Genomic DNA, 27,637 nt, shown 5'->3' with positions numbered 1-27,637 from the left:
GCCATATGATCACTCTTGGATGTGATGGGTTCATTGACTAAACCCAGAGAACCCCCGTTTCAAAGAACGGGGATCAAACGGATATCTGCTTTATGCTCCATTGCACCTTTGGGGGGGGGGTCAATTTCATAATTTAAATTAATTTAATGTGACTGTTCCTTTAGGATGATTAGTTGTAATGGCATCATCTCACCATTTCAGGAGAAATAAATTCCTTATTGGAAAACTATAAACAGTTGTTTTACTTATTACCGTTGATAAAGACTGCAACCAACATTACAACAGAAATGGTTAGCACTGCTTTCATGAAAACTTTGTTAATTGGTAGACTATAAAAATGGCCTGTTTAGTGTATTAACATTTTCTGAATGGTTTAGCCATTACTAAAATATGGTTATAGATGGTCTATTGCTTTAGATCCCTTTAAATATTTGTAATCTGATCAGGTTTGGGCCGGTCATCTGACATAGCAGGCAAATGCCCAGCGGGCCATTGGCCAAGAGCGCAACACACTTACCCGATCTGCCGCTGCAGTGCGTGTCCACCGGGTGAATATGCCCCGGCCACACACTACGTGGGCATAAAAAAACATAGTGTGGGCCCACGCATATCCAGATGCCGACTGCACTAGTGTCGTCAGGAGGCCACTGGCCTTAAGGTACCAGGGCTACCTTGTCATCCCCGGCCTGGCCCTGAGTAGAATATTTAACTCGAGAAACACTGGACTGGATTCACTGTGCTAGGATCAGTGGTGGAGATAAATTCGTCAAGAGTAATTTAATAGCGGTCCTGCCACAGATTGCAGGAGAAAATGAGTTAAAAAGCAGCGATACATTTTATGTCAGTTGATGAATCTGCTCCAATGTATATCTATTTTTTTATTTATTTTTCTATGGTAGTATTGCTATTGAATTATTTGTGATATATTTATCTCCATCATTGCATCCATTTCAGTGGCGGAGATAAGTTTACCATAAATGATTATATATTGGTCCTCCAGACAGCAAAAGAAAATACATAAGCCAGCCCCATTATCAGTTCTTTAAATACATGGCTGTGACTATTAGGGCTGTAGAATAACGGGATCTCAAAAATGGATATAGTCAGATCGGCACAAGAGATTATGTTATTTGAGCCAACGTAGAAAAAAGATACAAAGTTATGTAAACTGTCAGGAATAGAATGAAGGGATCTAAATTAAGTACAAAAAGGCTGTACGAGTTCCTAGAAAAGGTGTGGCGCTACTTTCTATTTTTTCTGGAGTTGTAAACGGGTAGGTCGTTTCCATTAAGACAATTATAAAAAAATGAAACAAAAATAGGCTGTTAATAGAGTTTTAGGTGGGAGTTCTGACACGAGCGTAAAAGTGCAACCGCAATATGTAACCGACTTTGTGCCAAGAATTCCACGCACCTGTCTAATATGTTTTTTTTTGTCTTTTCTTTCCCCGTGGTTTCCTTACATGATGGTGCGCAGAATATACAGTAAGTCACATGATTTAAGGTATATGTATATATGTACGGTGCTTTTTTTTTTTTTTTTAGTTTCCTCCTAGTGAAAATAGTTTACAGAAAATAAAATCGTAAAATTTGAATTTTTTATTATATATCATTCCCCCGGATCAAACAGTATGATTTCTAAACATAGTCAGTTAGAACTGAAAATTTGGGTCATTATGCACGTTTTTTCAGTTATGATTACAGATGCTCCAGTATCCCAGGAAGCCCCCTAAGCAAACAATACGTATGAAAGTATTTTGTATTTACTTTCATATGCATTTTTAAATGCTGAAAACACAATTAACTTACCTTAAAGAGAAGTTGCAGCTCCCCACCAGCTCTGTGGCCCTAGGATTCTTTTCACCGATTGGTGACAGGAAACAAATCCCATTGAATTCAATTAGCTTGGTATCTATGCATGCGCGCGGGGGTCTGCATAGACCACACAGCGTTAGCCAAGCCAGTGCTGGAGTTGACCGGCGCCAAGCATATCACATGCAACGTAATGCGTTTAGCCGAAGACAAATGGGACAAATGCATAAGGGAAATACGGCCGAATCCCCTATCCATTTGTAAGGGGGTACCACTACCACTCAGCTATCATATTCATTAAAGGGGTTGCAGTGAAATTGTAATTGCAGGCTCATCACGATCAAGAAAATACACAATTGATGCAAAATTAAGCAGCCACTGAGAAAATAATACATTAAATCACCCGGCCCATCCAGTCCGCCTATCACTCCCGATGCAAGGGGGTAAATAATTATTTATTGGTAAAGCTAGTATATGATATTAGATTATAAATGATGGTTGCCATTGGGTAAAGCATCCCATGCATAATGGCGTTTGCCGATTGTAGGCCACATTGTGCCACATTGCTGTTTGTAATGCAAACGACTGAGCATGATGTAGTCTTCATGTTTACAGTCTTAAAACTAGGAAAGCAGTGAAAACAGAAAAAAAACGGCAAAATGTAGCCAGCAAGCCAGCCAGCCCTGGAACAGTATAGATAAATCAAGTTAATGTATTACTTTTTTATGTTGTGTTTACACTGGGGACCGTTAAAAAGGTCTAGTGCCTTCCCTTACCTGATGTTTCTCTTTATAAAATGTGCCATCATTTTGCAAATGATGCCTGGATAATTAAGCATTGTGTACAGGGAATGAAAATGCATAAAATCCTATCTGCCCTGCGTTATAATGGTTTGTGTAATAATGTATTCTAAGCATCACCATTAGCAAAGTGATTTGTTAATGTTCATGGGGTGCACTTTAATGCCTTGTTATATTTACCTACCACTCTTTTTTTTTTTTTCCCCCTAGTGCTCTTTTTTGCCGAAATTTCAGATTCGGATTGAAACAAAGTTTGAAAACAACAATGGTAGCAACGCACAGGTAAGAAAGTCAGACATCAAAAATCTAACCATCGCTATACCTAGGAACTCGCAGGGGTTTTTGCCCCCGTCTCGGGGTGAAGGTGCAGATTCTCAAGGTCACACAGTATGGAGCTGTGGTCATGTACAATACTTTCAATTTGGCTACACACAAGTCATGGTTCATATCCCTGTTTGAATGAAGTTTAATTGCAATCCAGTATATCTTTAAATAATGACAAATCAAGGTTTCAATGAGGATCGGTATCAGAGCCATTTGGTTAACACATTGGGCAAGTTGCTGCATAGAATCTTTACAACGGGCTATTGAAGGGTTAATATTTCAAGTGTCTTATGGTCAGCTCATCTAGAAGGTGCCCAGGGTTAGATGTTCAAATACAAAACAGTAAAACAAAACTTAATTTCAGAATGTTTTATAGTGTCAAAGGACGGATCCTAAATAACATAATAGATGAAAAGCAAAAATAGGCAGATGGAATATTAAAATTATGGTTGGTATACAAGATACAGTCGTAGGCCAAGTGATGTTATAACAGTTACTTTTTCGTACTAAAAATAATAGATGACAAAATCTATCTTGGGAATATGGCTGTTCAAAGACATACTTGCTAAATTGCTCAGTGACGCAGGAATTAATTGGTTAAGCGCATGTGAATTACATAAATCCTAACGAACTGGTCGGACTCTATCCATGAGAATCGGGTCTCTCGAGAGGGGAAAGAACTAAGAACAAATGTAATTTTTGGCAGATAAGATTGAGACATTCAAATGCCCTCAAGTTCTCCGTCTGGCTCAGAGGCTCTAAAAGAAGTCTCTGCTCTGGAGAGTTGTCACGTTGTGGTTCTAGCGGGCTCTAGTACATTTTTAGCAGTGAATTTAGATTACAATATAGCCTTCGCTGAAAACTGGGATGCTCCTTAAAATGAAATGGTTATGAACAATCTGCTTTTTTATTTGTAGCTTTAGGTTTGAGGTTGAGTTGTACTGCACTCCCCCTCACCTCCAGCAACATCACCACAACCATCACCACAACCACCACACCCCTTCTCCATTAGTTTCTCGATGGAATGAATGTTATAATTTGTGCTATAAGCTATAAGAGGGGGAGAGATGTGAAAGTTTTTAAAGATAGTGTGGCCTTAGAGCCCATTGCTCTTTCCCTCTTAAGTAATATTTAGGGTTTATGAAATAAACTCTGAAACCCAACAAAATGAGGTTAATGGCAAGCGCGCCAACCTGGTAGACCAGTCGGATTTTACAGCCAGTAACCACAGCTCAGCCTAGTTATGAATAACGTTGGAAAACATTGGGGGGGGTTCTCCGAGTCACTCATCCTGACACAGGAAGCACTTCCTGCTCACATTCCAGGCAGAAAGTGTCCTTAGGACTTGGGCAATGGAATGTATTCTCGGAAGCTATTCCTCGGATTGTCACCGACTACCCCTTTATAGACTTGAGTCAGCCACGGCATTGAAAGACAATCCGTGTGGAAGGGGGCAATTATGTACGAGCCCTAAGAAGATGCTCTTTGTGTTTTACCGTGATTTCAGTATATATGCAGTAAGCAGATTCTGCTTCAATTGACAAAAATTTAAATGAAGTCAAATTTTTACAAAAAACTGGTGCCTTTGGTGTTGTAAAGACACCACTTTCTTGCCTGACACTTGTTTTTCCATAGGATATTCTGAATCTCTGTTGACATTAGAGGGAATCCTTTTTTGAATCTCATTTGCACCGTCTCATGTTACGTTCCTCAGCACCCATCTAAAAGGCCAGTTTAACAAAACACAAATGATCCTTTATTGTCCTTCGTATGCAAACTTGGTGTTGCACCTGTCCCTTGCGCCCTCTAGATTGTACGTTTGTGAGCATCATCTTCTCTACCTATTATTTTGGTTTGTCTCTGGGATACAAGACCCTTTAAACCTTGTAATAAGCTTTGTATAAATCATTGGCGATAGGTTAATACTACCAAAAATGGTTAGCTTAATAACCATAGTATTAAACATTAGATTATGGATGAACACAAAATATCCAGCTTAATGCATGTTTATAACCCAATGTTTAACCCTTCTGCTCAAATAGTCCAAAGCGCACACACTCGGACATGATGGTACCCTGTAGTAAAATCTATGCAGTTATGTCCTAAAGGAGGGCCATGTTGCCAAATTCAGGGGCCATTGCTGTAGACCATTTTATTTTGAAGTGACCGGTTGCTGGTGGTATTAGTACACTGTATTTTTAATATTTGTGCGTTTCCCATGATCACAGGCCAGATAGCCTATGCTGTTTAATAACTTAACCCCTTAATTGCAAAGCCTGTACATGTACGGGCTCAAAATGCATTGTTTTCAATGGCTTTAGGAACCGCCCATTGTCCTTAAGGGGTTAAGTATTCACCTAAACAAACATTTGGAATACACAGATATCCTCTTAAATACCTAGTCCTGGTATTTCTCTAAAATTCGACATGTGTAAGCAAATTTTTGTTAGCAATTTTTAAAGTCATTGACAGTTTGAAGTGAATATTTGCTTATTTGTTGTTCTTATTTGATAATGTTCTATATGAAACAATGTAGATTTATTAGATAAAGATAACTTTTTGTGGCATTATAGAATAAATGGCAATATAGGTCATGCATTTTTGTAACTATATCAATTATTGCCGAACCTATAATGTGTCTCTGTTTTAGAAAATGATCACATTGATCTAGGCCAATTTAGTAAATTAAATGATACTAGCTCTCCCAATGTTGGGGTTTCACTCAGTTTTACTTAATCTTAGGCTTACATTTTAACCACCGATCTCGTTTGAAGAACGTTAATATTTTTCTTTATGCAAGGTGACAGAATCAGCAAGATTCAAGTGTTGTAATCAATAAAGCCAACCACAAGGTTTTTTTGTGAACAACAACAATGCATGTACATATATTCGATAAAAAAAATGTAAATTACTTGGTAAACAAAAGTACGGAACCCAGCGGTGTACAACTGGAGGTTAGGATTTCTGTCAGAAATCCGGAACAAATCCGGGCTAATCCTGTTATAATATTAGATGCAAATTATAGTCTTCTGGCTGACTGCACTTCTCTAGCAAAAGTCACAAAATAAACATTTGTCTTGCAAATTCGAAAAACACAAATCTGAAATATAAATGTTATTTGCATCAATGCAAACTGGTGATTCTAGAATGAACTCAAACTTCAAAACAGTTCGCAGTGATGTAAGCAGCGGCTATAAAACCTTAACAAACCATTACTATTCATTCAGAATACATTACAACGGCAGCTCAGGTAAATTTGTAATTACGGCAGCCCAGGTCTGGCTTGGACAACATCATTCCATATACACCCTATCTGCTACGTTCCACTGGTTATGCCCAGGCGTACACTGTGTGAGCACAAAAACATGGCGTGCGGCCTCTCATACGCAGGCGTCTCCCCCACAGCGCCATTGCTGCATCATCACACGCGGTCCAGCAGCCTAATAAACAGACTAAACCTACCTGAAGTGATGGAATGAGAAGACACTAATATTATATAATTATATATATGTTCTGAAATCTATACAACATTTGCTGAGTGGAGATTGGCTGATTAAATGTAAATTAAGTAATGTCAAACTGCTGAGCTTAATATTAAGATAATATTAATATTTCAGATTCGGTTTGTTTTTCCATACAAAAAGTAAAAAAATAATAAAACACATATTTAACAATTATTATGCAGGGCGAATTCCGGCCTTGTTGCTGCTGAGACCAGACAGGTTGGCCGTTCGTAATACATGGTAAAAATTGCAGAGGTGAAATATTTAATTTCATATAAACTTACTTAAAACTCTTGGTTGAATGACTATCCCCTCGTAGAATATTGTACGCACATGCTAAAAACAATATATTTTAAAGAAAATAAGTGGTTTTTTTAAAAAAAGAATGCTTTTCAATACTGTTAAACAGAGTTTTACTAAATTGTTATCAGCTCACTATAATTTGTTAATATTGCAGGTCTTTGGGGAAAAACCTACACCTGAAGAAGATGTCTGCTATGTGGATATTGCAGGTGATGACATCACAGAAGATTATTACAAGAAATCGGAGGTAAACAATATGTGGAAACTTTAACTAAGTACATGCTTCCACATTAAATTATTATATTAAAAACCTCACCCAGTTGATTACAGATATGTACAACTAATTTCCATTTATAGAAGTCTTTTTTTATTTATCTATTTTAATGGGTAGCTAATCCTACATATGAATTGATGTTTGCCAAACAGCTCCAAGAGTCAGTGCTTGGTGAATGGGATTAGGCATTAAGATAATTTGCATCTTCCACCACAATTTGTTTTAAATACACATTTTTTGTGTAAGAAGTATATATTAACAGGATGAGGCTCACTAGACATATTTTGACTGATAAACCTTCTTATTAGGACCTCAGAACGTTTCATTCGGAGAAGACAGGTCGAGGGCCATTGCTACAGAACTGGAGAGAGACTACGCAGCCCATTATGTGCTCCTATAAGTTAGTAGCTGCTAAATTTGAAGTTTATGGTTTCCAATCAAGAGTAGAAAGCTTCGTTCACAAGGTAAGCATTGTTTCCACAAAATTACATGCATTACATTCACAAAAATGTGGTTTAACACTAACATTAAAAATGGTTCAACGTTAAAAGATGAAGGAAGGACTGTTGGGGTTGGCACAGTTGTAGTTAAAGGAACAATCTAAAATTGTATTTTATTAATGCATGTCAGTGTCCATTCTGTGCAGAATGCATATTTACTGCATGGAAATTATGGAAAATGAAAAATTATGAATTTATTGAATTTAGAAAATGGGAATTCTGTTTCATTTGACACTTTCGCTCCCCTATGGATGTACAGGTAGATGCCCTTTAAAACATACAGGACAAAACCCAAGCACTGGCTTCCCGACAACCTTTCTTGTGTAATGGTGCATGCCATTAGTGCCAGTACACTGTTATGTAAAGAATGCTTGATCACAAGATCAGGCATTCCCTTCTGGTATGTGTCAATCCTGACACCCACCAAATGTTCACTGGAGGAAAGGAGAATACCAGCAGTGTCTTTTTAAACCCTGAAGTGATTGCTCCCTCTGCTGGCTGTTCGCATGTATTAAGATCGGCAGTGCAGGCCTACAGGGCCCTGCTTGCTGATAACAGTGTTATCTGCACGTGAGAGGAAGGACAGGGTAAAAAAAATAAATGAAACAAATAAATAAAAACTATTGTGAGCCCAGTGAGCCCTTCTCTCCTGACTGCCTCTGCCAAAACAGGACCATTACTATGTAAACTTCTTGCACGTGTTTACTAGAACTCCCTTCAATTGAAGCAGCAGCCAATCACAATTATTTTTGCAAAACATCAGTTGTGTGATACATGTGTATGAGTGACTGCTGCTTTGCCCAATGATTGGTCGTTCTACTGAGCATCTACCATACCGAGGTATGCTCTCTGCTTTCAGTACAAGCAGTCGCAGGATGAGTTACATGAGACAAAACAAATTTTCTAACTCAAATAACTAATAAATGCACTAGTCTGCATGTAGTCCATGCAAAGTGGACACCGATATGCACTTAACAAGACAGCAGGGCTGGGGTGCCCATTTGTAATCAATAAATCATAATAAATATTTAATTCTACAACACTTTAGGATTGTGTTACATCATGTATGTCCAAAACATTTAGCAAGCTATGGTCCTGACGGTATTCTGGAGTTTGTTACATTATGATTTAATTGAGCCTGTCTTGTATACATTTTCATTCCATGATGACTAACATTGGCTTAAAAAGGTTATTTTTCGTTGAGTTTAAATTGAAAAATGTGTCCTTAGGAGACACATTTTGGTGTTTCCACCATCATATTAATTGGCTAAACCTTCTCTGACACACACACTTTGTCTCTCTGTGCCATCTTTGTCCCTTGTAAATACACATACATTTACCTATACTACGTAACACAAACATATACTTACACATTCAAGCTCACACTTACACATACACACATATCCATGCTTACACGGACATGTACACATGCATGCTTGCGCACACGTATACGTACACATCCATCCTCACATACACTTTAGACATCAATCCTCACAAACATCCATGCTCACACACTTCTACATAGACATTCATACCCACATACACATTCATGCTCACATACAGAGCCCCTTTTGGACAACCAAACTTCAGGTCCTCTCCGATGAACCATGATCTTGGACTAAAATATATTAGTCCTGTCTTTTTTTCGTTATAATAATTGTGTACTTCAAGCAATTAGTAATTCAAGGACTCAAAATATAATTGTTGTCATTTGAATAGAGCTAATAATCAGTGTGAAATGAACTGTCTGTGAAAAACTAAAATATCCATTGAAATAATAATGGTATTCTTTATACTTCCAGAACATCAGAGACATTTTACTTGCCGGCCACAGACAGGCTGTTGCTTGGATGGACGAATGGTATGGTAAGTACTGAAACAAGGTTTTACGTAGGAATGATTAATGCACACTGTGAGAAGGACAGTGGCTAATAAGAGGGAATAAAAACGGCTGGGACAAAAAAAGACAATACTGAACAAGAAGAGGGTCAGAGATCAAATAGAATAGATCATAAGCAAGTGATTTGATAAGAAACAAGAGCAAAAATAGAAGTGAAACAGGTTAAAAGTGATTTTTTGTTCTACAGCTTTAAGCCTGAAGGTTTAATGTCACATAATAAGTGTTTCACAATGTTAATTAGTTACAAAGTGTTAAATTCAGCATATTACTAAGAATTGTATCTTTAAATGAGACACCTGGTCACCCTATATTACCGTATTTATCGGCGTATAACACGCACTGGTGTATAACACGCACCCCCATTTTTGAACAAAAAAACTGAACAAAAAAAACTTCATCAGAATCACTGCTATCTGGGAAACCACACACACACAGTAAGACACACACAGTAAGACACACACACAGTAAGACACACTCACACTCAGACACACTCACACTCAGACACACACTCAGACACACACACACTAACCCCCCTTCTCAGGATCTCCCCTCTCTCTCCCTAACCCCATCCCGGTCACTTACCTTCAACTCCTGTGTTGGAAGCGTGAGGCGTTTGTCTCGGGTGCCGGCGCTTCACTGCTGAGCGCCGGCACCCGAGACAAACGCCTCACGCTTCCAACACAAGAGTTGAAGCGCTGAGGCAGGCGGAGGCAGGCGGCGGAGGCAGGCGGCGGCAGGCGGCGGCGGAGGCAGGCGGCGGAGGCAGGCGGCGGCGGAGGCAGGCGGCTGAGGCTGAGGCAGGCGGCGGAGGCAGGCGGCAGGCGGCGGAGGCTGCGGCAGGCGGCGGGCGGCGGCGGCTGAGGCAGGCGGCTGAGGCTGAGGCAGGCGGCTGAGGCTGAGGCAGGCGGCGGCGGCCGCCAGCAGAGGAGTCCTGGATTTCTGTCAGTCAGGGGGGCCCGAGAGTTGCCGAGCGGTCGTCTTCAGCAACCGCTCAGCACCCCTTGGGCCCCCCCTGACTGGCAGAACTCCAGGGCCCGGTCGCAGTTGCGACCCCGGTAGTTCCGCCACTGGCTCTAGGATTTATCGGCGTATAACACGCAGGTAGGATTTCAGCTTCAAATTTTAGTTAAAAAAGTGCGTGTTATACGCCGATAAATACGGTATGTATTTTTCAGACTTTAGCATTAGTTATGTCCTCACGCGTGACCATATGCACATATTGACCAAAAAAAATAAGAGAAAAAACTTCCTCTATTTAGGAGGTGGCTGGAGCCCAACCCAAGAGGACTTGTTCTTGTATGTTTTATACTAAACGCCATGTTATTGTTGCAGGTATGTCTTTGGAGGATGTAAGGAAATTTGAGAAAAAACTTCAAGAAGAAACAAACTGCAAAGTAAATTCACAGAAAAAAACTCCAGGTGAGCTTTAGAGTGCCAATTATTATAAAATCCAAAATCTATTTAAATTTATTTAAAGGGAAATCACTCAAAAAATATTGCTGCGTCGGTCTGAAAAATGTCCGTTGCTCTTCTTCAGGTATTCACTAAATCATTTGTTTCTGAACAGCCAAGTGCTATAGATGGAAGGCACGGTTGCGAATACGAGTTTTCTCTCCGATGTCAGTAATAAAGAAATAATGGCTGTTCCCCTTGAATAATAAGTTGTTGGACACCTTCAGTGAGATAAAAGGGTCTGTTTACTAAATCGTGAGCGCTTGGAAGTTGGCAAAAAAAAGAAAGTTTGCAGTAGCAAACAAAAGTCCAGCTCACAAGTTCCTTAATGCCACTATGCATTTCCAAAAAATCACTAAACTCGCATACACTCGATTGTCGGAGAGTTGAGTTGAAGCGAGCTGAAAAAAGAAAGCAATTTACGGATTAATACATGATTTACTTGCCAGTAGCAAATGCGAATTGGAACTTATTTCTTTGCAATGTCACTTTATATTCCCAGGGGGTTGTGACGTAACTTAAGAGCCCCTCCTCCCCTTCCATATGCAAAAATAATATAAAAAATAAACTAAATTGGGGTCCAAAGATGCAGAGCAATTGTCTTCTTATGCATTATGAGGCATAAGAAGTCCTGGGAAAAGTATAGCTCCTTACTACACCCTAGGGGAGGCACAGACCCCATTCAAGTTAGTGGGGCCCGTTCAAGCCAATGAAGTACTTTATGGCTTATTTTCTTACCTCCCCGCCCCTCCATGCAGGAAGTGGGGCTCCATTGCTTAATAGGGGGCCCTGGGGGCCACTGTTTCATTTATTTTATTTAAGTTATTAAGATTCCTTTTATCTAAATGTATAAGTTCCCGTTAGATCTTTTTTCTGGGTTTCATACTGGCACATGCACATTTTCATTCGATTCACATCCCCTTGCCTGAATTTTGCAGACAACTTGCATGTGAGTGAGGTTACAATGAGGCCTTAAAATCAAAACTAAATTAAACTAATTAAAATAAAACACAAATCTTATTTCTGCATCATTGGAAAGGCAAGTCTATATCCATAGCCATTACAAGGTATATAATCAGGGATTTTATGCATAAATGCCATCTACATAGCATATTCCCACATTAGATGGGGAATTATGTGAAAGAGTAGTGTATATACCCGCATGAGATATGCATAGAATTACCCCGAATAACAAAAAGGGATAGAAAATGGGCCGAGAAGAAAGGTAAATTTCAGTTTGTCTGTTTTTGAATGTCATGTAGATACAGATGTTTATAACCACTAGGAGGCCATGCATGTGCCTGTACAACATTTCATAAAATACTTTTTGTTTTGTGTTAAAGTATATTAATAATCGATTTTTAGCCATCAATAACTATGATAAAAATTATGGTTAGGCAATAGGTAGCATATGTAAGTAATCGAGAAAACAAACAAAGTGTATGCATTTCAAACAACAAATCAGTAACTTGAAGTGAGTTTGTCTTTGGTATTTAAAGGGCCAATCTGGTAACTCGTAGGGGAAATAGTTTCTGGGTATAATGAATCCCCAGATCCCAGAATGTTCCCTTCAAACTTGATTTGTCTATGTCTGGGGACACTTGGTGCTACTCAGACAATACAAGTGTCCTCCTCAGATGGGCTCCAGAGTTCAACCCCTATTAAAATCCCTTTGGACTCACTACGATGCTTCACCCATTGACGTCATGCATTACACCCACATCTTAGAGATGTGCTAACCACAGATGATGTTGGTGCATTGTAGTCTTATCCATCCTTAAATTATACTATCAGTAGTACTGAAGTTGTATATATGAACTGGACCAATATATAAAAGAGGGAAGCAGATTGATGGCACTCGTATCACTCAATTGTGAATAGGTCAGCAGCCCCAACCATGACGTTGGCTTTATTATGTTTTCTTTCACTGTGGCGCCTTATGCATCCCTTCTCTCAATTACATCTTTTTGTAGATTGTAATCCCTCTAACCGAAGATGTTCACAACACAGTTTCAAAAACATTCACGGAGTACAGTAAGAGATGAGTTTTGCTGATAATTATGCTTCTTCCCCTTTTTTTCCCCTCCTTCAATAATGGATATTCTGATTTATTTCTGATTTCACAGTGTATAAACACAAAACTAACCTAAAGCACTTCTTACTATAGGAAAGATTTCCCAACATGGGTAGCCTAACCCTGGCACCATGTGCACGCCTTTCTCATTCTTAAGTGTACTTACATGTTAGTTTTTAAACACTAAATAATTTTTTGTCTTGTAGATTCCCGAAGTGAAAATCATCTAAGCATTGCTGGAGGGAAACATTCGATTAACCGGTCAACGTCATGGAATAATGGAAGCGAGGCACATTCTTACTCTGCGACCAACGGGGCTGCAGAATTAAAGCCAAGACCAAGACTGCCCTCGGCTCCAGAATAGTTCCTGAAGGAATAGAATTCTTAATATATGGACCAGGATGTGATGTAAAAAAAAATTTCCTGAGGGTTGTGTTTTTCAGCACCAAGGGTTTAATATATCCATGGCAGATGGCATAGCCAGTGAGATTTTGATCACCGGTTACCTTCTGCATTCTACAAGGTTTAAGAGAAGGCTCAATAGCATGGACTTGTTTGTATAAACATAGATTTGCAGTTTAAAAATAATATTTTGGATTTTCTAATGTTTAAAAGAAAATGGTATCTGTATATTAGAAACAAAAAAACTTCTCTATGAACAAATTAACGGAGGAAGCGTTTTAGGACCGATCTTTTTTTGGTGAGACTCAAATGATGCACTGAGTGGTTTTTATTTGTCACGACACAGATTCCTTAGCTCTAAAAATGATGAGAGAATTCAGGTATTTCGTCCTGTTTGGCACATTTAAACGCTCTTATATGTACAGGGAAAAATAATCATTTACTTTTTTTTTTTTTTTAGTTATCATGTGTGTCATTAACATGTTTGGTTATCATGCTTTAAGGCTACATATTATATAGTAATTCTGTTCTGCTTTTCGGCATTTGGTTCATGGTCAATATTTGCATCCGTAGTCCAGAGCATCAGGGTACTAAAGAAATGTATAAAACATGCATTGTATTGGCTTCCAGTGGAAAAGTATATATACAGTGTAGTCATGCAACATGTATTTGTAATCGTACACCTGTGTGTATGCTTCACAGCTCAGGTTATACCTTTTAAAGGGTACCGTGATTCTAGAAATCACCCAGCGAGTCCAGGGTAATGGAAATTCCGACATTCATTGCTATATTATAATCTACCATGTTACGTTCGCTATAGGCTTGCTGTTCTGTTCACAGTTTTGATAATGTGATTAAAGGACCACACAAGTTTTGTTTTTAGAATTTTTTAACTATGTAATTTGTATATGGATATAAAAACACTTACGGACTTTTACTGTCTCCTGTCTAGATCAATTGCTGTATTTTTTACCTTCGACTGAAATTACCTTTTACCAAATGAATTCCGTTTCTCACAGTTTTAGTCTCTGGTGTTTGTTCTCACTTTGGACTCTTACCCCTATATTATATATGTGAAACATTTATATAAAATAACACATGCAGAAAAGTCTTACATTTCAATAAAAAGTGATATTTTAAGGAAAAAAAATGTAAAATATATTAATCATGCAACAGTCTTAAATTGCATATATTTGAGATCAGAAGAGGTGTAAGTTTCTATGTAAAAACAAAACTATAAACAATATTTGTTGACTGCATAGAATTGACTTATACGTGTATATTGCGTATAAAAAAACTACCACTATAGATATCAACCTTTTTAATTCGCTTTTAACAAGGTCAGCAGCAACAGATTGGAAGGAAGCAAAAAACAATAAAAAAAAAACAAACACTTATTTAGGTATCTTGGGCATGAACTTCTGTATATGGTAAAAAATAAAAAAAAAATAAAAAAATGCGTAACCTGAATCAATTAAAAAATGGTTTATATTGTTTGGAGAAGACTTTAAATCAAAACATATTTGCAGTAAATCTACCAATTTGTTTCATAATTCCATATTAATACTCCACACATTTTATTATAGAAAAAACAAAAAAAACTTTTATTCCCAAAAGTAGCACTTCAGCAGTTATTAAAATACACACCTTTAGCTATTAAAAAGGAGAACAAGTATAGCCAGAAAATATTATAAGATGAGAAGAATAATATCATTCATTATTTATATAAAATTTTATATTGTGAGCTTGTTATATAGATCTGCCCGTTTATTCTTTATCATCATCATGTTTAACCACTTAGGATGTGACTGATGATAGAAACTAAACCAACTGTGTGCAAAAACGGGACATATCTTTTGTACAGTTTTATTAGGCTTAAAAATTAGGAACCAGAGAGATTTCCATTTATTGCCATAGTTTTTGGCCCTTCTGCAGATATTTAAAGTTTTCAAATGAGATACATATTTAAAACATGACATTTAGTTATGTTTTAAAATATGCTTTATTTGATCTTATGTAAACACTCAGCTTTCTGAAAATGAGCTAGGTCCTTAAATTGGTTCCAGACATCCCTTTGTGGTTATTAAGACAAAAATAAAACATGCTTTTTAGCTTAAGATATGTCATGCATTAAATATTAATTTCCCTTTAATTAGTCTGAGGTTTGTGTATGTGATCATGGGCAACTTTGTTTTATGGCATTATTGTCCTTATTGTTTACTTTGGATAATGATTGTATTTTGTGTATATTCAAACGAGTATGAAAGTACATACAAGTTTGGAAACTGCGTCCTTTCATTGAGCTTGTTTTCTGAACACACACACACACAACCACAACATGCTCGCCATCATATTCCTCAGCTCTGTATTGTCAAGAATACCAATGCACATACAGAACATGATTTAGCACATGGAATTGGGTACACATCAAAAATTCCTGATGATGACGACCAATTTTTTCTTGGGCACATATGGAACAATGCACCATACACACCAACAGTACAAGTCTTCCATATATGTCCCAGGGATAGTAGCCAACTTGTGTATTCCCCAGCACAACTGCTATATCAATGACACCTGAGAACCAAGATAGTAACTTGTAGTTTGTTGACAGTCCTAGAACATATCTGCATGTCTGTCTATTAATGTACATGTGTATATGCTTATAGGATGTGGATGTATTTATGCACAGCTGTGTGTATATATTTACTTGTATATACATGTATGTCTGTGTATTGCTACGTGAATACATATATACACATGTACGTATCTGACAGCGGATAAAAAACATTTGGCCCGTCTAGTCTGCCCATGTTTTTCTGATGTAAAGACTCAAACCTTAACCAGTCCATGGTCTTCTATTAGATACAGGATAGCTTTATGCCTGCCCCATGCACATTAAAATTCCCTAATTGGATTAGCCTCTACTACTTCTGCTGGGGAGCTCTTCCACTTATCTACTACAACATTGTTATTAGGGTGGCGCGGAGGAGAGAGAGGGGCGCCGGCATGTCATGCTGAGCGCCAGAATATGACATCATACTTTTGGAAGGTAAGTGAACTACAAAGAGGGGAGACAGAGGTGGTAGATAGTGAGAAGGGAAGGAGGGGTTTTAGATAGTGAGAAGGGGAGGAGAGCAGGTAGATAGTGAGAAAGAGGGCAGTAAAAATATTGAAATAAGGACAACAAATTAATTTGTGTATGAATTGTCTAAATGAGTGAGAGAATGAAAATTAATGCGTGGATAAGATGTCTGAGGGAGAGAATTTATTAATTTGTGAGAATGCATTAATGAATATGTGTAAATGAATTAGAGAATAAGTGATTGTGTGAATGAATTACGTGAATTAGTGAGTGACTGTAAAAGTTTGTGTGTATATCATAGATGTATAATTGATTTGTGGAAAGGCAAAGATGGCACAAGCAGGATGTTTATAGGACAAAGATGGCATAGGACAGGCTGTTTGGGGTCAAAGTTGACAAGTCTTGTGTGTTTTATCTGGGTGCTATGTGGGCAGTGTGGACGCCAGGGCTGGCTTTGGGTTGTGCAACCTGTGATCTATGCCTGTAATTTAGAGGGTTTAATACAGGGTTTGTGTGTTATTCTGTTGATCCATATCTGCTATGCTATGTTTCCATACATTATGTATACCTGTAAATACAGGGTTTGTACGTCTTATTCAGTTGATCAATATGTGCAACGCTGTTTCCGTGTGTATTTGATCTATACCCTCAGTGCTGAGTTTACATGTGATTTCCATTTTTAGGAAGCAAAATCTTTGCATCACTTTATATCAATATATTTTAAGAGTTGCATGATCATTTAAAATAAAGGCCTTTTAATTATTATGCTTATATAAATATACTGTCATAGTTGTTCTGACATGTAGGAGACCGTGGAATATATTTCAATCTATCCAAAGGTCCAGTGCTTTTGCATGGCTCTGGTTTTGCGGGTGTGCAAGGTGCAAAATGATCCATAGGTTTATCCTTCACCGTTTTGAAGTTTCCCAGAAAAAGACCTACAAATGCATATCAGCTGCATATTCCATAGCACTGCTTATTTTGTAAGAATGTTTGTACAAATAAAATATAATGTTCTTAAACAATACAATACGTGTGCCTTTTTTAACAGCATATGTGGAAACACGGTCGTTACAGCTTATGTTGCATACAAAACATTATTGACAATGAAGCATACTATCCATATTATAATTTTGGAACACTCTGGCAACCTATGGTGCTCAGTATCCAAAAGCAGGGCCGCCATCAAGGTTTCCACTCTAGTATGTAACTATATGTGTGTAAGTATGACCAAAAAGATTACTGATGCTCAAAAAGACATGGCACGCACACATATTTAATGCCATCAGCCACCCCCTCTGTGGCTGCCATCCTCAGAGTGCCGAGATATGAGGTCATTTCCCGGTGCTCCATGTTTTAAAGGCACCATTACCGGCCCATTGAGCAAGAGCACGCGGGGGGGGGGGCGCTGATTGCCCAAGAAGACCATCTGCGCCTAAGTTTTGAGGAAGAGTGACTGATTCCCTCTGGATTTGTCACCCTAGGCCCTTGCCAAGTAGGCCTAGGCCAGGATACATACAAACATAGAATTTCACAGTAGATAAGAACCATTCGGCCCATCTAGCACTTAATCAGTCCTTGGTCTTGTCATAGCCACACGTCTATCCTGTACATGTTTAAATTCCCTCACTGTATAGGTCGATACAACTTCTGATGGAAGGCTGTTTAATTTACCCACCACACATTAACAAACGTTTTTATTTTAATTAACTAATCCTTTAAAGTCGCAACGAAATGGTTTGCTCAATCGGTCCTGTTTGCTTCACAAAAACGACATTTTTTTTTACATAATTGCTACAGTGGAGATTATAATTTACTAAGTGTTCCCTTTTTCAATCTCTTGGCCTTAGCTACTGAATCTGCCCTTCCTCTTTAGAAAACCAACCTTGGATCATATAGCTTATACGCTCATATATAGGGAAAGATGGAAGAATAGGAAAGGAAAGGCTTCTGTAGATACAAGGCAGGGTTTAACTTTTAGAAATGGTGGAGTGAGCGCTAGGATCGGCACAGATAAAGAGGCAGATTAATTACAACATGTTAGAAGTAGATTACCAAAGACTGGTAGTAACCCGACTTGTCATGGTAATTGGCAAGCGATGAACAGCATGACCTGGTATCACAGAAAGCCTTATCCGTAGAAATGTGCCGTTTTAAAAGGGTCTGTGCATTAAGTTTAGGTATATGCCATAAACCCCTAAATGTTAAAATCTGATCTTCATCAATACTATCAAACATTGAAAAAGCTGCACAACCGAGTACGGCTTTAATCTGGGCAGTTTAATTATCCAGACATTTAACAAAACATTTAGTTTCAGCATAAGGAACAAGTTTTAAGCAGGTTAAATGAGAACTTCATGTTCAATTAGACATCGACACGAAAGGACACCTGTACAAATTTGCTAATAATAATAATAATAATGTAGAGCTTTTGTCAAATATTCAAGTAAGGAAGCATTTGGGGACCATAACACGGTGACTGTTGAGATCAATTCTAAAAAGCAAATCAGGGAGGGACGCCAAACAGGAACATTTTAAGAAGGACAGATTCAACAGGTTAAGGACAGAGGTGAAGCTCTTTGAAAGGGATGAATATTTCCTAGGAACTAAGGTGAAGTTGGTTAGTCAAGATCAGCAGAAGGGAGATGTGTATTTATTTTCCTCCTCTGTATACTCAATGGAGATCCAATGCCTCCAGGTCTAGAAATGAATGCTAGATAAAAGCACCAAATGTGATTAGATAAGATAGAATACACTATTAAACAAATTAATATAAGTAAAGCCTTATGGAATGATCTTACACTGCTGTATATGACAGTATGGACAACCTTCCCAACTGTTGAATTTAAGTGTTTCAGCCACACTTTGCCCTGCTAGAGCTGCTCCAGTCCAATGTAAGTGCCATTATTGCCGAAGCATCTAGGAGTCACAACGGCTCAGCCATGAGGTGGTAGACCACCTACAATCACAGAGTGGGGTTGCTGACTGCTGAAGCGCGTAGCGAGTGAAAATTGTCTGTTTCTGCAGTGGGCCACTTCATCAGAATTGTATACGTGCGAGGGCCGCACTCATTTTTCACTGTGAGAAAACATAGCCTTTAATAAAATATGCAGATTAAAATAAAGTCAATGACACAAAACCTTTACTTTTCCTCTCACTGGTTTCTGGGCCTAGTAAGTTTTGTGACTACAAATTCAGGATTCTGGATAAGAAAAAATGAAAGTTATATTTATTCTAGGGATGCACTGAAATGAAAATTCTGGACCGAAACCAAAAATTCAGGGTTCACTTAGCCGAAGCCGAAAATGACCTCCCACCTTTAAAAATAAAAAATCCCACACTTTTAATAAAAGTTACACACCGAAATTGTACAAAAAATTGAATATATATTTTTTTATGATTGTTAACAGCAATCTCAGGCATATCCAGAATGCAGCATGTACTGGTTGGCTGGGCATGATAGGAGTGTGGATGATTGCTGTCAACAATCATATATAAATTAATATTGTTCTTTTGTATTTTTTGTCTAATTGTCCAAGTAAGTAACACACCAAAATTGGACAGAAAATTCAACAATATGACTTGGCATGATAGGAGTGTGATTGTTAACAGCAATCACACTCCCATCATACCCAGGCAAGCAGTAAATGCTGGAACCTAGGCATGATGGGACTGTGATTGCTGTTAGCAATTACACTCCTATCATGCCAAGTCAGCCAGTACATGCTGAAACCTGGCTAGCTACCCCCCTTGTGTATTGATACTGCCAGCAGTATGGGGTCTGCACATCACTTACAGCCACCATGTGCCACTTACACATCCATGCTATCACACACGCACACTCATTCATTCATATACTCATTCATTCACAGATCAATTCCCTCAATCACGCATACTCATTCAAACACCCCCCCACCCCCTTACCTGCACTGCAGCTCTCTTGCAGGGGCTGCAGCCTCCCTCCGGGTTGTTCGTATTCAGGGCGAGCAACTTCTCTTCTACTGCACAGAGGAAGCAGGAATGGAGCAGAGTCGTGTGATATCACGTACATTCACGTGACTCTGCTGGGTTCCGCTTCCTCTGTGCAGTACAAAAGAGTGTGAGTCCGGTTGCCCTGGCTGCCGATCTCATGCGGGCCGCACCTCGAGGTCCGGCGGGCCACATTTGGCCCGTGGGCCGCATGTTGGACGCCCCTGTACTAGTATAAAGTTTAAGGGAAGAGGGATAATTGTCTGTTGCTGTTTTTTAGGGTTTGAGCTGGGTCCCTTAGTTACACTGAACTATATAACTAATAGTACAAAAAACATTTTAGACAATTCTACGCCACCAACTTTGTGGCACCAATTCGGCAAAGGCGTTTTCCTGTTCACAGAGCCCCGACCTTAACCCGTCTGAACACCATGGGGATTAATTGGAAAGCTGATTGCAAGCCAGGTTTTCTCATCCAACATCAGCGCCTGAAATCATGAATGTTCTTTTTGCTAAATGGGCACAATTCCCCAAAGACACACTTCCTAGAAGAGCAGAGGCTGTGGTTAATGACCAACTCTATATTGCCCATGGTTTTGGAATAGGATATCAAAAAAGTTAACAGAGTCACTGCATCCTCCACAATGGCCTCCTAACAGAGTCACTGCATCCTTGTCACAATGGCCTTGGACATCATTACATGAAGAAGGGGATGTGATCTGGTGCTCTCTAAAGGTTTTTTTTTCCCCCCAATAACTTTAAAATCCCACAATCATAGTGGGAAAGGATGCTCCCAATGGGCTGTTACTTTTCTCACAGGGAACAGGATGGGAGGTGAGGAGGAGGCACAGCTTAAGGTCAGCACCTCTTATAGGGTGTTTTGGCCCCCCCCCTCCATTAATAGAGGGCCCTGGGGTCACTCATTTGTCTTTTTAAATTATTTATTACCCTCCAGCCACAAAGTGTATTCTGTGCGCTGGAACTATTTGCAACTCACAGGTTAGTGACTCTGCAAATGACTTGCTCCTGCAGGCAAGTGTATACTAGCTGGGTTTAGTAAATGTGTGCATTGTGCCCTACTTCTGCAACATTGATGTTTTGTTCATTGATAGCGCTCTACAAAGAAGACAGATCATCCATCGAGACTTGAGGAAAAGGGTTGTCACCTAAGGTAGCAAAGAAGTTTCTTTACAGTCAGAACAATGAAGATCTGGAATTAACTACATAAAGAGGTTGTACTATCAAGTTCCATTGATGCCTTTAAATACGGGCTGTATGATTTTTATCAAAGAAGAAGATACAGGGATATAAAAGTTGATAAGGACATCATTAATTGTTGCTTGCTTTCTGAGGAATCACGTTATCATTTTGGAGCCAGGGAGGATTATAGGCACAATTAGGGGGTTAGCAGGTTTGAACTCAATTAATTTGCATCTTTTTTTAACCTAAATTGCTATTACTATAGGAGGTTATAGTACAAAAAAAAATTCTTTGTACTTGCAATGTGTTGCACTTTTGGTTTCAAACCACCAGAAGGCACAACTATGAAGTAACGCAGTAATTATGCTATACTAATGCAGCAACTTGTTGCTTTTTAAAGTAAAACATGAAAGCCCTTGCCATCGGGTGTACAGAAGACCGATTCATTTAATGATTCATTAAGACTGCAGGAGGCAGAGTTTGAAAATCATTTTTTACAATTTCTTTGAAAAAAAAAAAATTAATGATCAGAACACAACAGCCCTCTAGTGGTTGATATGTAGAGCTACATGTAATCAACAAATTGTCAGTTTATAGTGGAATGTTTGGACCCGGACCCTGATCCTAAAAGTGATCTATCTTGGCCCATTTGCAGATTGTCATGTCAAACTGAAAACAGATCTCCGCGTATAAGATGATTGATACGGATGGAGTTGTTATGCTCTCCTGTCACAAGCCCCGAAAATGTCTCTATTTTCCAGCAAATCGCCTACATAGCTTCCTTTTCATCAAAGTCTAAGTTGGAAGTGAGACGCTTCAAAGTGGATATGGATGTGTGACATGTATAATTTTAAAAGATTAGAGGCAGCACCAACAAGCTGTTTACACTAAATGACAAATAGCAAGTATATAAAATGCTGATGCTTGACACCAGCAGGTATGTATATTCATCATTCGGAAAGTGCAGTCTGAAAAAAAAAATATATTACACTTATTTAAAAAATCCCCAAACAAATTGCATGAGTCCCAGCAGAAAAACCTATTGTGGCTCACAACAAACAAAAACAATTTAAAAAAAAATGTTTTTGTGAGTATTTAGGTCCTTATTCCCTTCCAAAACATGACAAAAACTGTGCATGAGGGCATGAAGCTGGATAGCAGGTCATGCAGACACCTATTCTGTGGATTAAATGGTGAGCAAAATTGCAAAGAGCATGTTCTTCTAAAAACATATACTTTGACATGGCAGTTTTGGACTTCATGAGCTCCATTAGTCTACAGGTCCCATATGCCATATAATTTGGAGAAAATGACAGCGGATATAAAGCTACGAGAGCCTTGTAATATTTGCCTGTAAATTTCAAGGACATATGAAAATCTCAGTCACATAAAGTGTTAACAAACTCAAGCCAAATGTTCTGTCCAAGCACTATTGAAGAAGTACATAGAAATAGGCAATGTTGAGGACCACAGAGTCAGTCAAGGAAACATAGTGCAGCAGATGAGAGACAAATCACGCTTACCTCCTTTCGCAATCAGAATAAGTCCAGTAACGTTCTCCTGGCATCCATCAAACCCAGGCTCATCCATCAGACTGCCATACAAAGAAGCATGATCCGTCGCTCCACAGAACACGTTTCTACTGCTCTGGAGTCCAGTGGCGACATGCTTGTATCACTCAATCCGATGCTTGGCATTGTACTTGGTGATCTGAGGATTGCTTAGCCATGGAAAACCATTCCATGAAGCTTTTGCTGCACAGTCTTTGTGCTGATATTAATGCCAGCAGAAGTTTGAAACTTTTCAGCTATGGAAACAACTTAGCTCTGTGACTTTATGTGGTCTTTTGCTGAGTTGTTGCTGTTCCTAAATGCTTCCTTCCACTTTCCAGCAATACCACTTACAGTTCACCGTGGAATATCTAGCAGGGATGAGATTTCACAAACTGACTTATTGTAAAGGTGGCATCCTATCACAGCACCACGCTTACATTTACTGAGCTTTTCACAAGGACCCATTTTTCCCAAATGTTTGTAAATGCAGACTGCATGGCTAGGTTCTTGATTTGGTACACCTGTGGCAATGGGTCTGATTGAAACATCTGAATTCAATAATTAAGAGGTGTGTCCCAAGACTTTTGTTCATATTGTGTATTTTCAGTGTGAAGAAGAACTAAGAGTTCTGGAAGTGATGGCATGGCCCTCAGAGAGCCCTGACCTCAACATCATTGAGTTTGTCTGGGATTATCTGAAGAGGAAGAAGCAACTGAAGCTGCCTAAATCCACAAAAAAATGTTCTCCAAGATGTTTGAAACAAACTACCTGCTGAGTTCCCCCCAAAAATGTGTGTACCTAGAATATTTGAAGCTGTTTTGAAGGCAATGGGTGGTCATACCAAAACGATAAAAATACAGTATTGACATGTTTATTTGTAAAAGCATTCTTATTTTACAGCATTTTCTCATACCTACCTTAAAATTTAGGTACAGTGCTGTACATTATGAATGCCCAACCCCAGTGAACTTCTGCAGCATAACCCTTCTAGTTGGAGGAAATTGATTGTGTTGGCCCTTCATAATGAATAGTGAATAGTAAAGTAGAAACCTCAATAGTCCAGCCATTCTCTATGGTCCAGAAGTTCAGCTAAGCATCTGAAGCAGATTGAAATTTGGGTCAGACTTTGGACTTGCAAGGAAACTAGCCGCCGCTGTGTTAAGCAGCGATATCAAACTACATGACAAGGTTTGTTTGTAGCCCTTTGAAGCCTCCATAATCCCAATCGCTTACAGCCATGCTTAGTTACATGCAGGGGAGGATGAAGGTCACATGAGGCCTAACAACAATGTTACAAGAGTGTGCCCCCCCCTTGAATTATATATATATATATATATATATATATATATATATATATATATATATATATATCTGTATTATGAATATCCACACATAAGCAAGCACCAGGAGAAAAATAAATATTTATACGGAAGCTGTTTCTGTCCTTTTATATATAGAGGGACACACACAGATAGGCACCACGTGAGTTTTATACAGAAATACACACTGACTACCTCCAAAGTATCCATTTTCCTGCAGCTTCAAGTCGATGGTTGGATTCTCACACAATAACTTTGTCCGTTATTATTCCTTACAAGCAGCTACCAATTACCGTATTGGCTCGATTATAGGCCGCACCCTTAACGTTTGGTGCTATTTTTAAAGAAAAAAAATATTTTAAAGAAAAAATACACGAGAATACATGTATTCCTGTTCATTAGGTAAAATACTGTTTAGTATTTTACCTAATGAACAGGAATACATGTATTTTAACATTTTTGGTGTCTATTTTTGGTGATTATGCAGCATAATCAGCATAGGTTATATACAAACAGAAATTTGGAAAACCAATAGACGTTTTAAGGTCCCCCTTAATTCATAATGCACCTTACTTGTAGATATGACACTCTGCCCCCTGATATGCTTTATGCCCCCAGATATGCTACTCTGCCTCCTCATATGCTTTAAGCCCCCCAGATATGCCACTCCGCCAACCCCCCTGGAAGTGTCGGCACTAGCGGAAGTTGTCTGCGCACATAGCACAGACGTTCACTGGCTGCCCAAGAGGAGGATAGAGTCCCCTCTCTGCCAGACAATGAACGTCTGCGTGATGCACTCAGACAACCTCCGGTGCTTCAAGGGCTTCTATGGTGGAGCACTGGAAGGTGATGTAGCACCGGCACTCTTTCATAGAAGCCCCGGGGGAAGTGCCGGCAGCAGCGGGGGTGGTCTGCATCGCGCAGATGTCCACCGGCTGCTGAAGGAAAAACAACTGCCCAGTACCCGGAACTGCATGTCCCAGGAGACGGGCGGTACATATTGCGCATCCCTGTGCTAAACCCCGATTATAGGCCGCACCCACACTTTAAAGACTTAAAGTGTGGGGGGGTGCAGCCTATAATAGGGCCAATATGGTACTGACTGCAACATGTGACTACAAAAGGAGCATCTTATTGGCTGCATCTTTGGGGCTGCAACGAGACCCAGGCCTCTGCTCACACGTCCATAGCCATTATGTTTTTTCGGGCCCTGGCCTGCACAGGTTCGGATCCGGAGACTGGGGCCATCCTGAATGGAGCCATGCCTAGACAATCTTATGGGAGGACGCAAAGACTGTGAACACTCCTTCCTCCTTGTTCCAGCCGCCATTTTGGATGTCTGTGTTATCATTATCATATTTTATTTATAGAGTGCCATTAATTTACGCAGCGCTTAATACAATACATATATTCAAGGGGTATGACAAAACGGGAATTGACAGACTAAAACAAACCGATACATTAGGTGGAGAGGGCCCTGCTCGCGAGCTTACAATCTTGCAGTCAATATCCCTGTCAGTCTCTCCTATCGCCACTCTCCCTAGAACAGTAGCTGGTCCAGCTGCCTGGCGTTACTTTGGTGAGTAAAACTCTTCTATTTCTCTTCTTTCTGTGGAAAAAAAAAAAGACCCAGATAGCCACACTAACAAACATTATATAACTTTACAACACCATAGCACCAAACATGCTGCCCTCCATCCTTGGGGGCAAATAGGGTCAAATAAAAGTAGAGGACCTCAGTGATTGAGGGCCTTCTGTCTGATTTTTCTCCCACCAGACCCTTTTTTTGAGCCTAACAGGCACTCAACACAACTCACACAAAAACACAACCCAAGCTCCTACATACTCGCACAACTCATAATAATTAGAGACACTTAAAAGACAAGCTGGATGCTGCCAATGGAGGACAAGTTTTACAACCCTGGTTTAAATCTACTGAACCACCCGGCACACAATGTAAGTGCTTGAGTTGAGTATCTGGGGTAAAGGTATACCAAGTCACTATAATTGATTTAATTGCTGTATAGTTCTCAAGGATTTCATATGTGATTTCTAATTCTCATCTAGATCTCAGTCTGCTACACGCTCAGCCTACTTTCACTCATTTGTATGAACCACACTGCTCCAGATGGATCACCTTTTAACCCCTTAAGGACAATGGGCGGTCCCTAAACCCATTGAAAACAATGCATTTTGAGCCCGTACATGTACGGGCTTTGTCATTAAGGGGTTAAAACGGTTACGTAAGTGTCTTCAAACAAGTTGGCGCTGTAGCACCCAAGTTGTTATACCCTGTTGATGGATCATAAAAGTTGGGAATGCAAAACACACTCCCCTTAAGTTCCCTAGGTAGGTGGTATACACATAAGGTGGGTTTCTAATACATACAAATGGCTTAATTTATCCTGTAGAAACGTTGGTTAATTTAATTTACTGAACTATAAAACTGCAGGAATCGAAGAGAGTGACAGATAATTTTACAAAAAAAAATGTGGATGTGGCCCAGGTGCCAGTTTAATAGTGTTCACAACAAAAGAAACAAAAAGAAATTCCCATAAGAGAAGAGTTAACAAAAAAATATAAAATTTTATTTCAATGTATTTTTACAAATTTGAATAGCAAAAATGCTTCAATGTTTTTACATATTAATTAACACTCTGAAATATATAAAACAATTATATTTATACATGTGTATATATTTATATATAAAAATATGCATTACTGTATAAAACCTGTGGAATTATTGGCTACCATTATTATTCATTGCCATAGGAAAGACAGTACAAAAAGCAGGGGGAAATATCTAGATCATTCTAGATCTCTTTTCCTATAGCAATAAACACCATTTCATAATTAGCACCTTTAAAACAGGCGTTGCAGTTTTTGTATAGATTATCTTGGCAACCACAAAACCAAAATTATAACAAATACTTTATTAATATCAATCATTAAATAGCATTTTTATATTTATAGAAAATGTACACTTTGTATTCCAGAAAAAAGAAAAAAAAAATCATATAACACATTGCTGGCATCTAACTAAAAGTTTGATTATTTAATTTAAAATTTTTTATTTATTTATTTTTTTAACTGGGTACGAGTTTGAAAGAGTAATTAAGGCGAGTTGCAGATGTTGCAAAAATGCAAATTTTGTACCAATCATGTTAT

General features: G+C 38.9%; 1 protein-coding gene across 1 annotated transcript in view; it reads left to right on the top strand.

Annotated features, from left to right (window-relative positions):
- Positions 1–13,588, top strand: part of LOC128470721 (cytoplasmic phosphatidylinositol transfer protein 1-like) — a 60,137-nt gene extending 46,549 nt beyond the window's left edge. The window contains exons 4-10 of the mRNA XM_053452627.1: positions 1,477–1,484; positions 2,822–2,893; positions 6,896–6,988; positions 7,324–7,479; positions 9,318–9,381; positions 10,748–10,834; positions 13,148–13,588. Of these exons, the coding sequence (XP_053308602.1) occupies positions 1,477–1,484; positions 2,822–2,893; positions 6,896–6,988; positions 7,324–7,479; positions 9,318–9,381; positions 10,748–10,834; positions 13,148–13,305 (638 nt within the window). The 3' untranslated portion in view covers positions 13,306–13,588. The remainder of the gene's footprint in view (positions 1–1,476; positions 1,485–2,821; positions 2,894–6,895; positions 6,989–7,323; positions 7,480–9,317; positions 9,382–10,747; positions 10,835–13,147) is intronic.
- Positions 13,589–27,637: the final 14,049 nt, after the last annotated feature.

This window comes from Spea bombifrons, chromosome 12, assembly GCF_027358695.1.
Source record: "Spea bombifrons isolate aSpeBom1 chromosome 12, aSpeBom1.2.pri, whole genome shotgun sequence".
Taxonomy (NCBI): domain Eukaryota; kingdom Metazoa; phylum Chordata; class Amphibia; order Anura; family Pelobatidae; genus Spea; species Spea bombifrons.
Note: the sequence above shows the minus strand (reverse complement) of the source record. Positions and strands in the feature narration are given on the sequence as shown.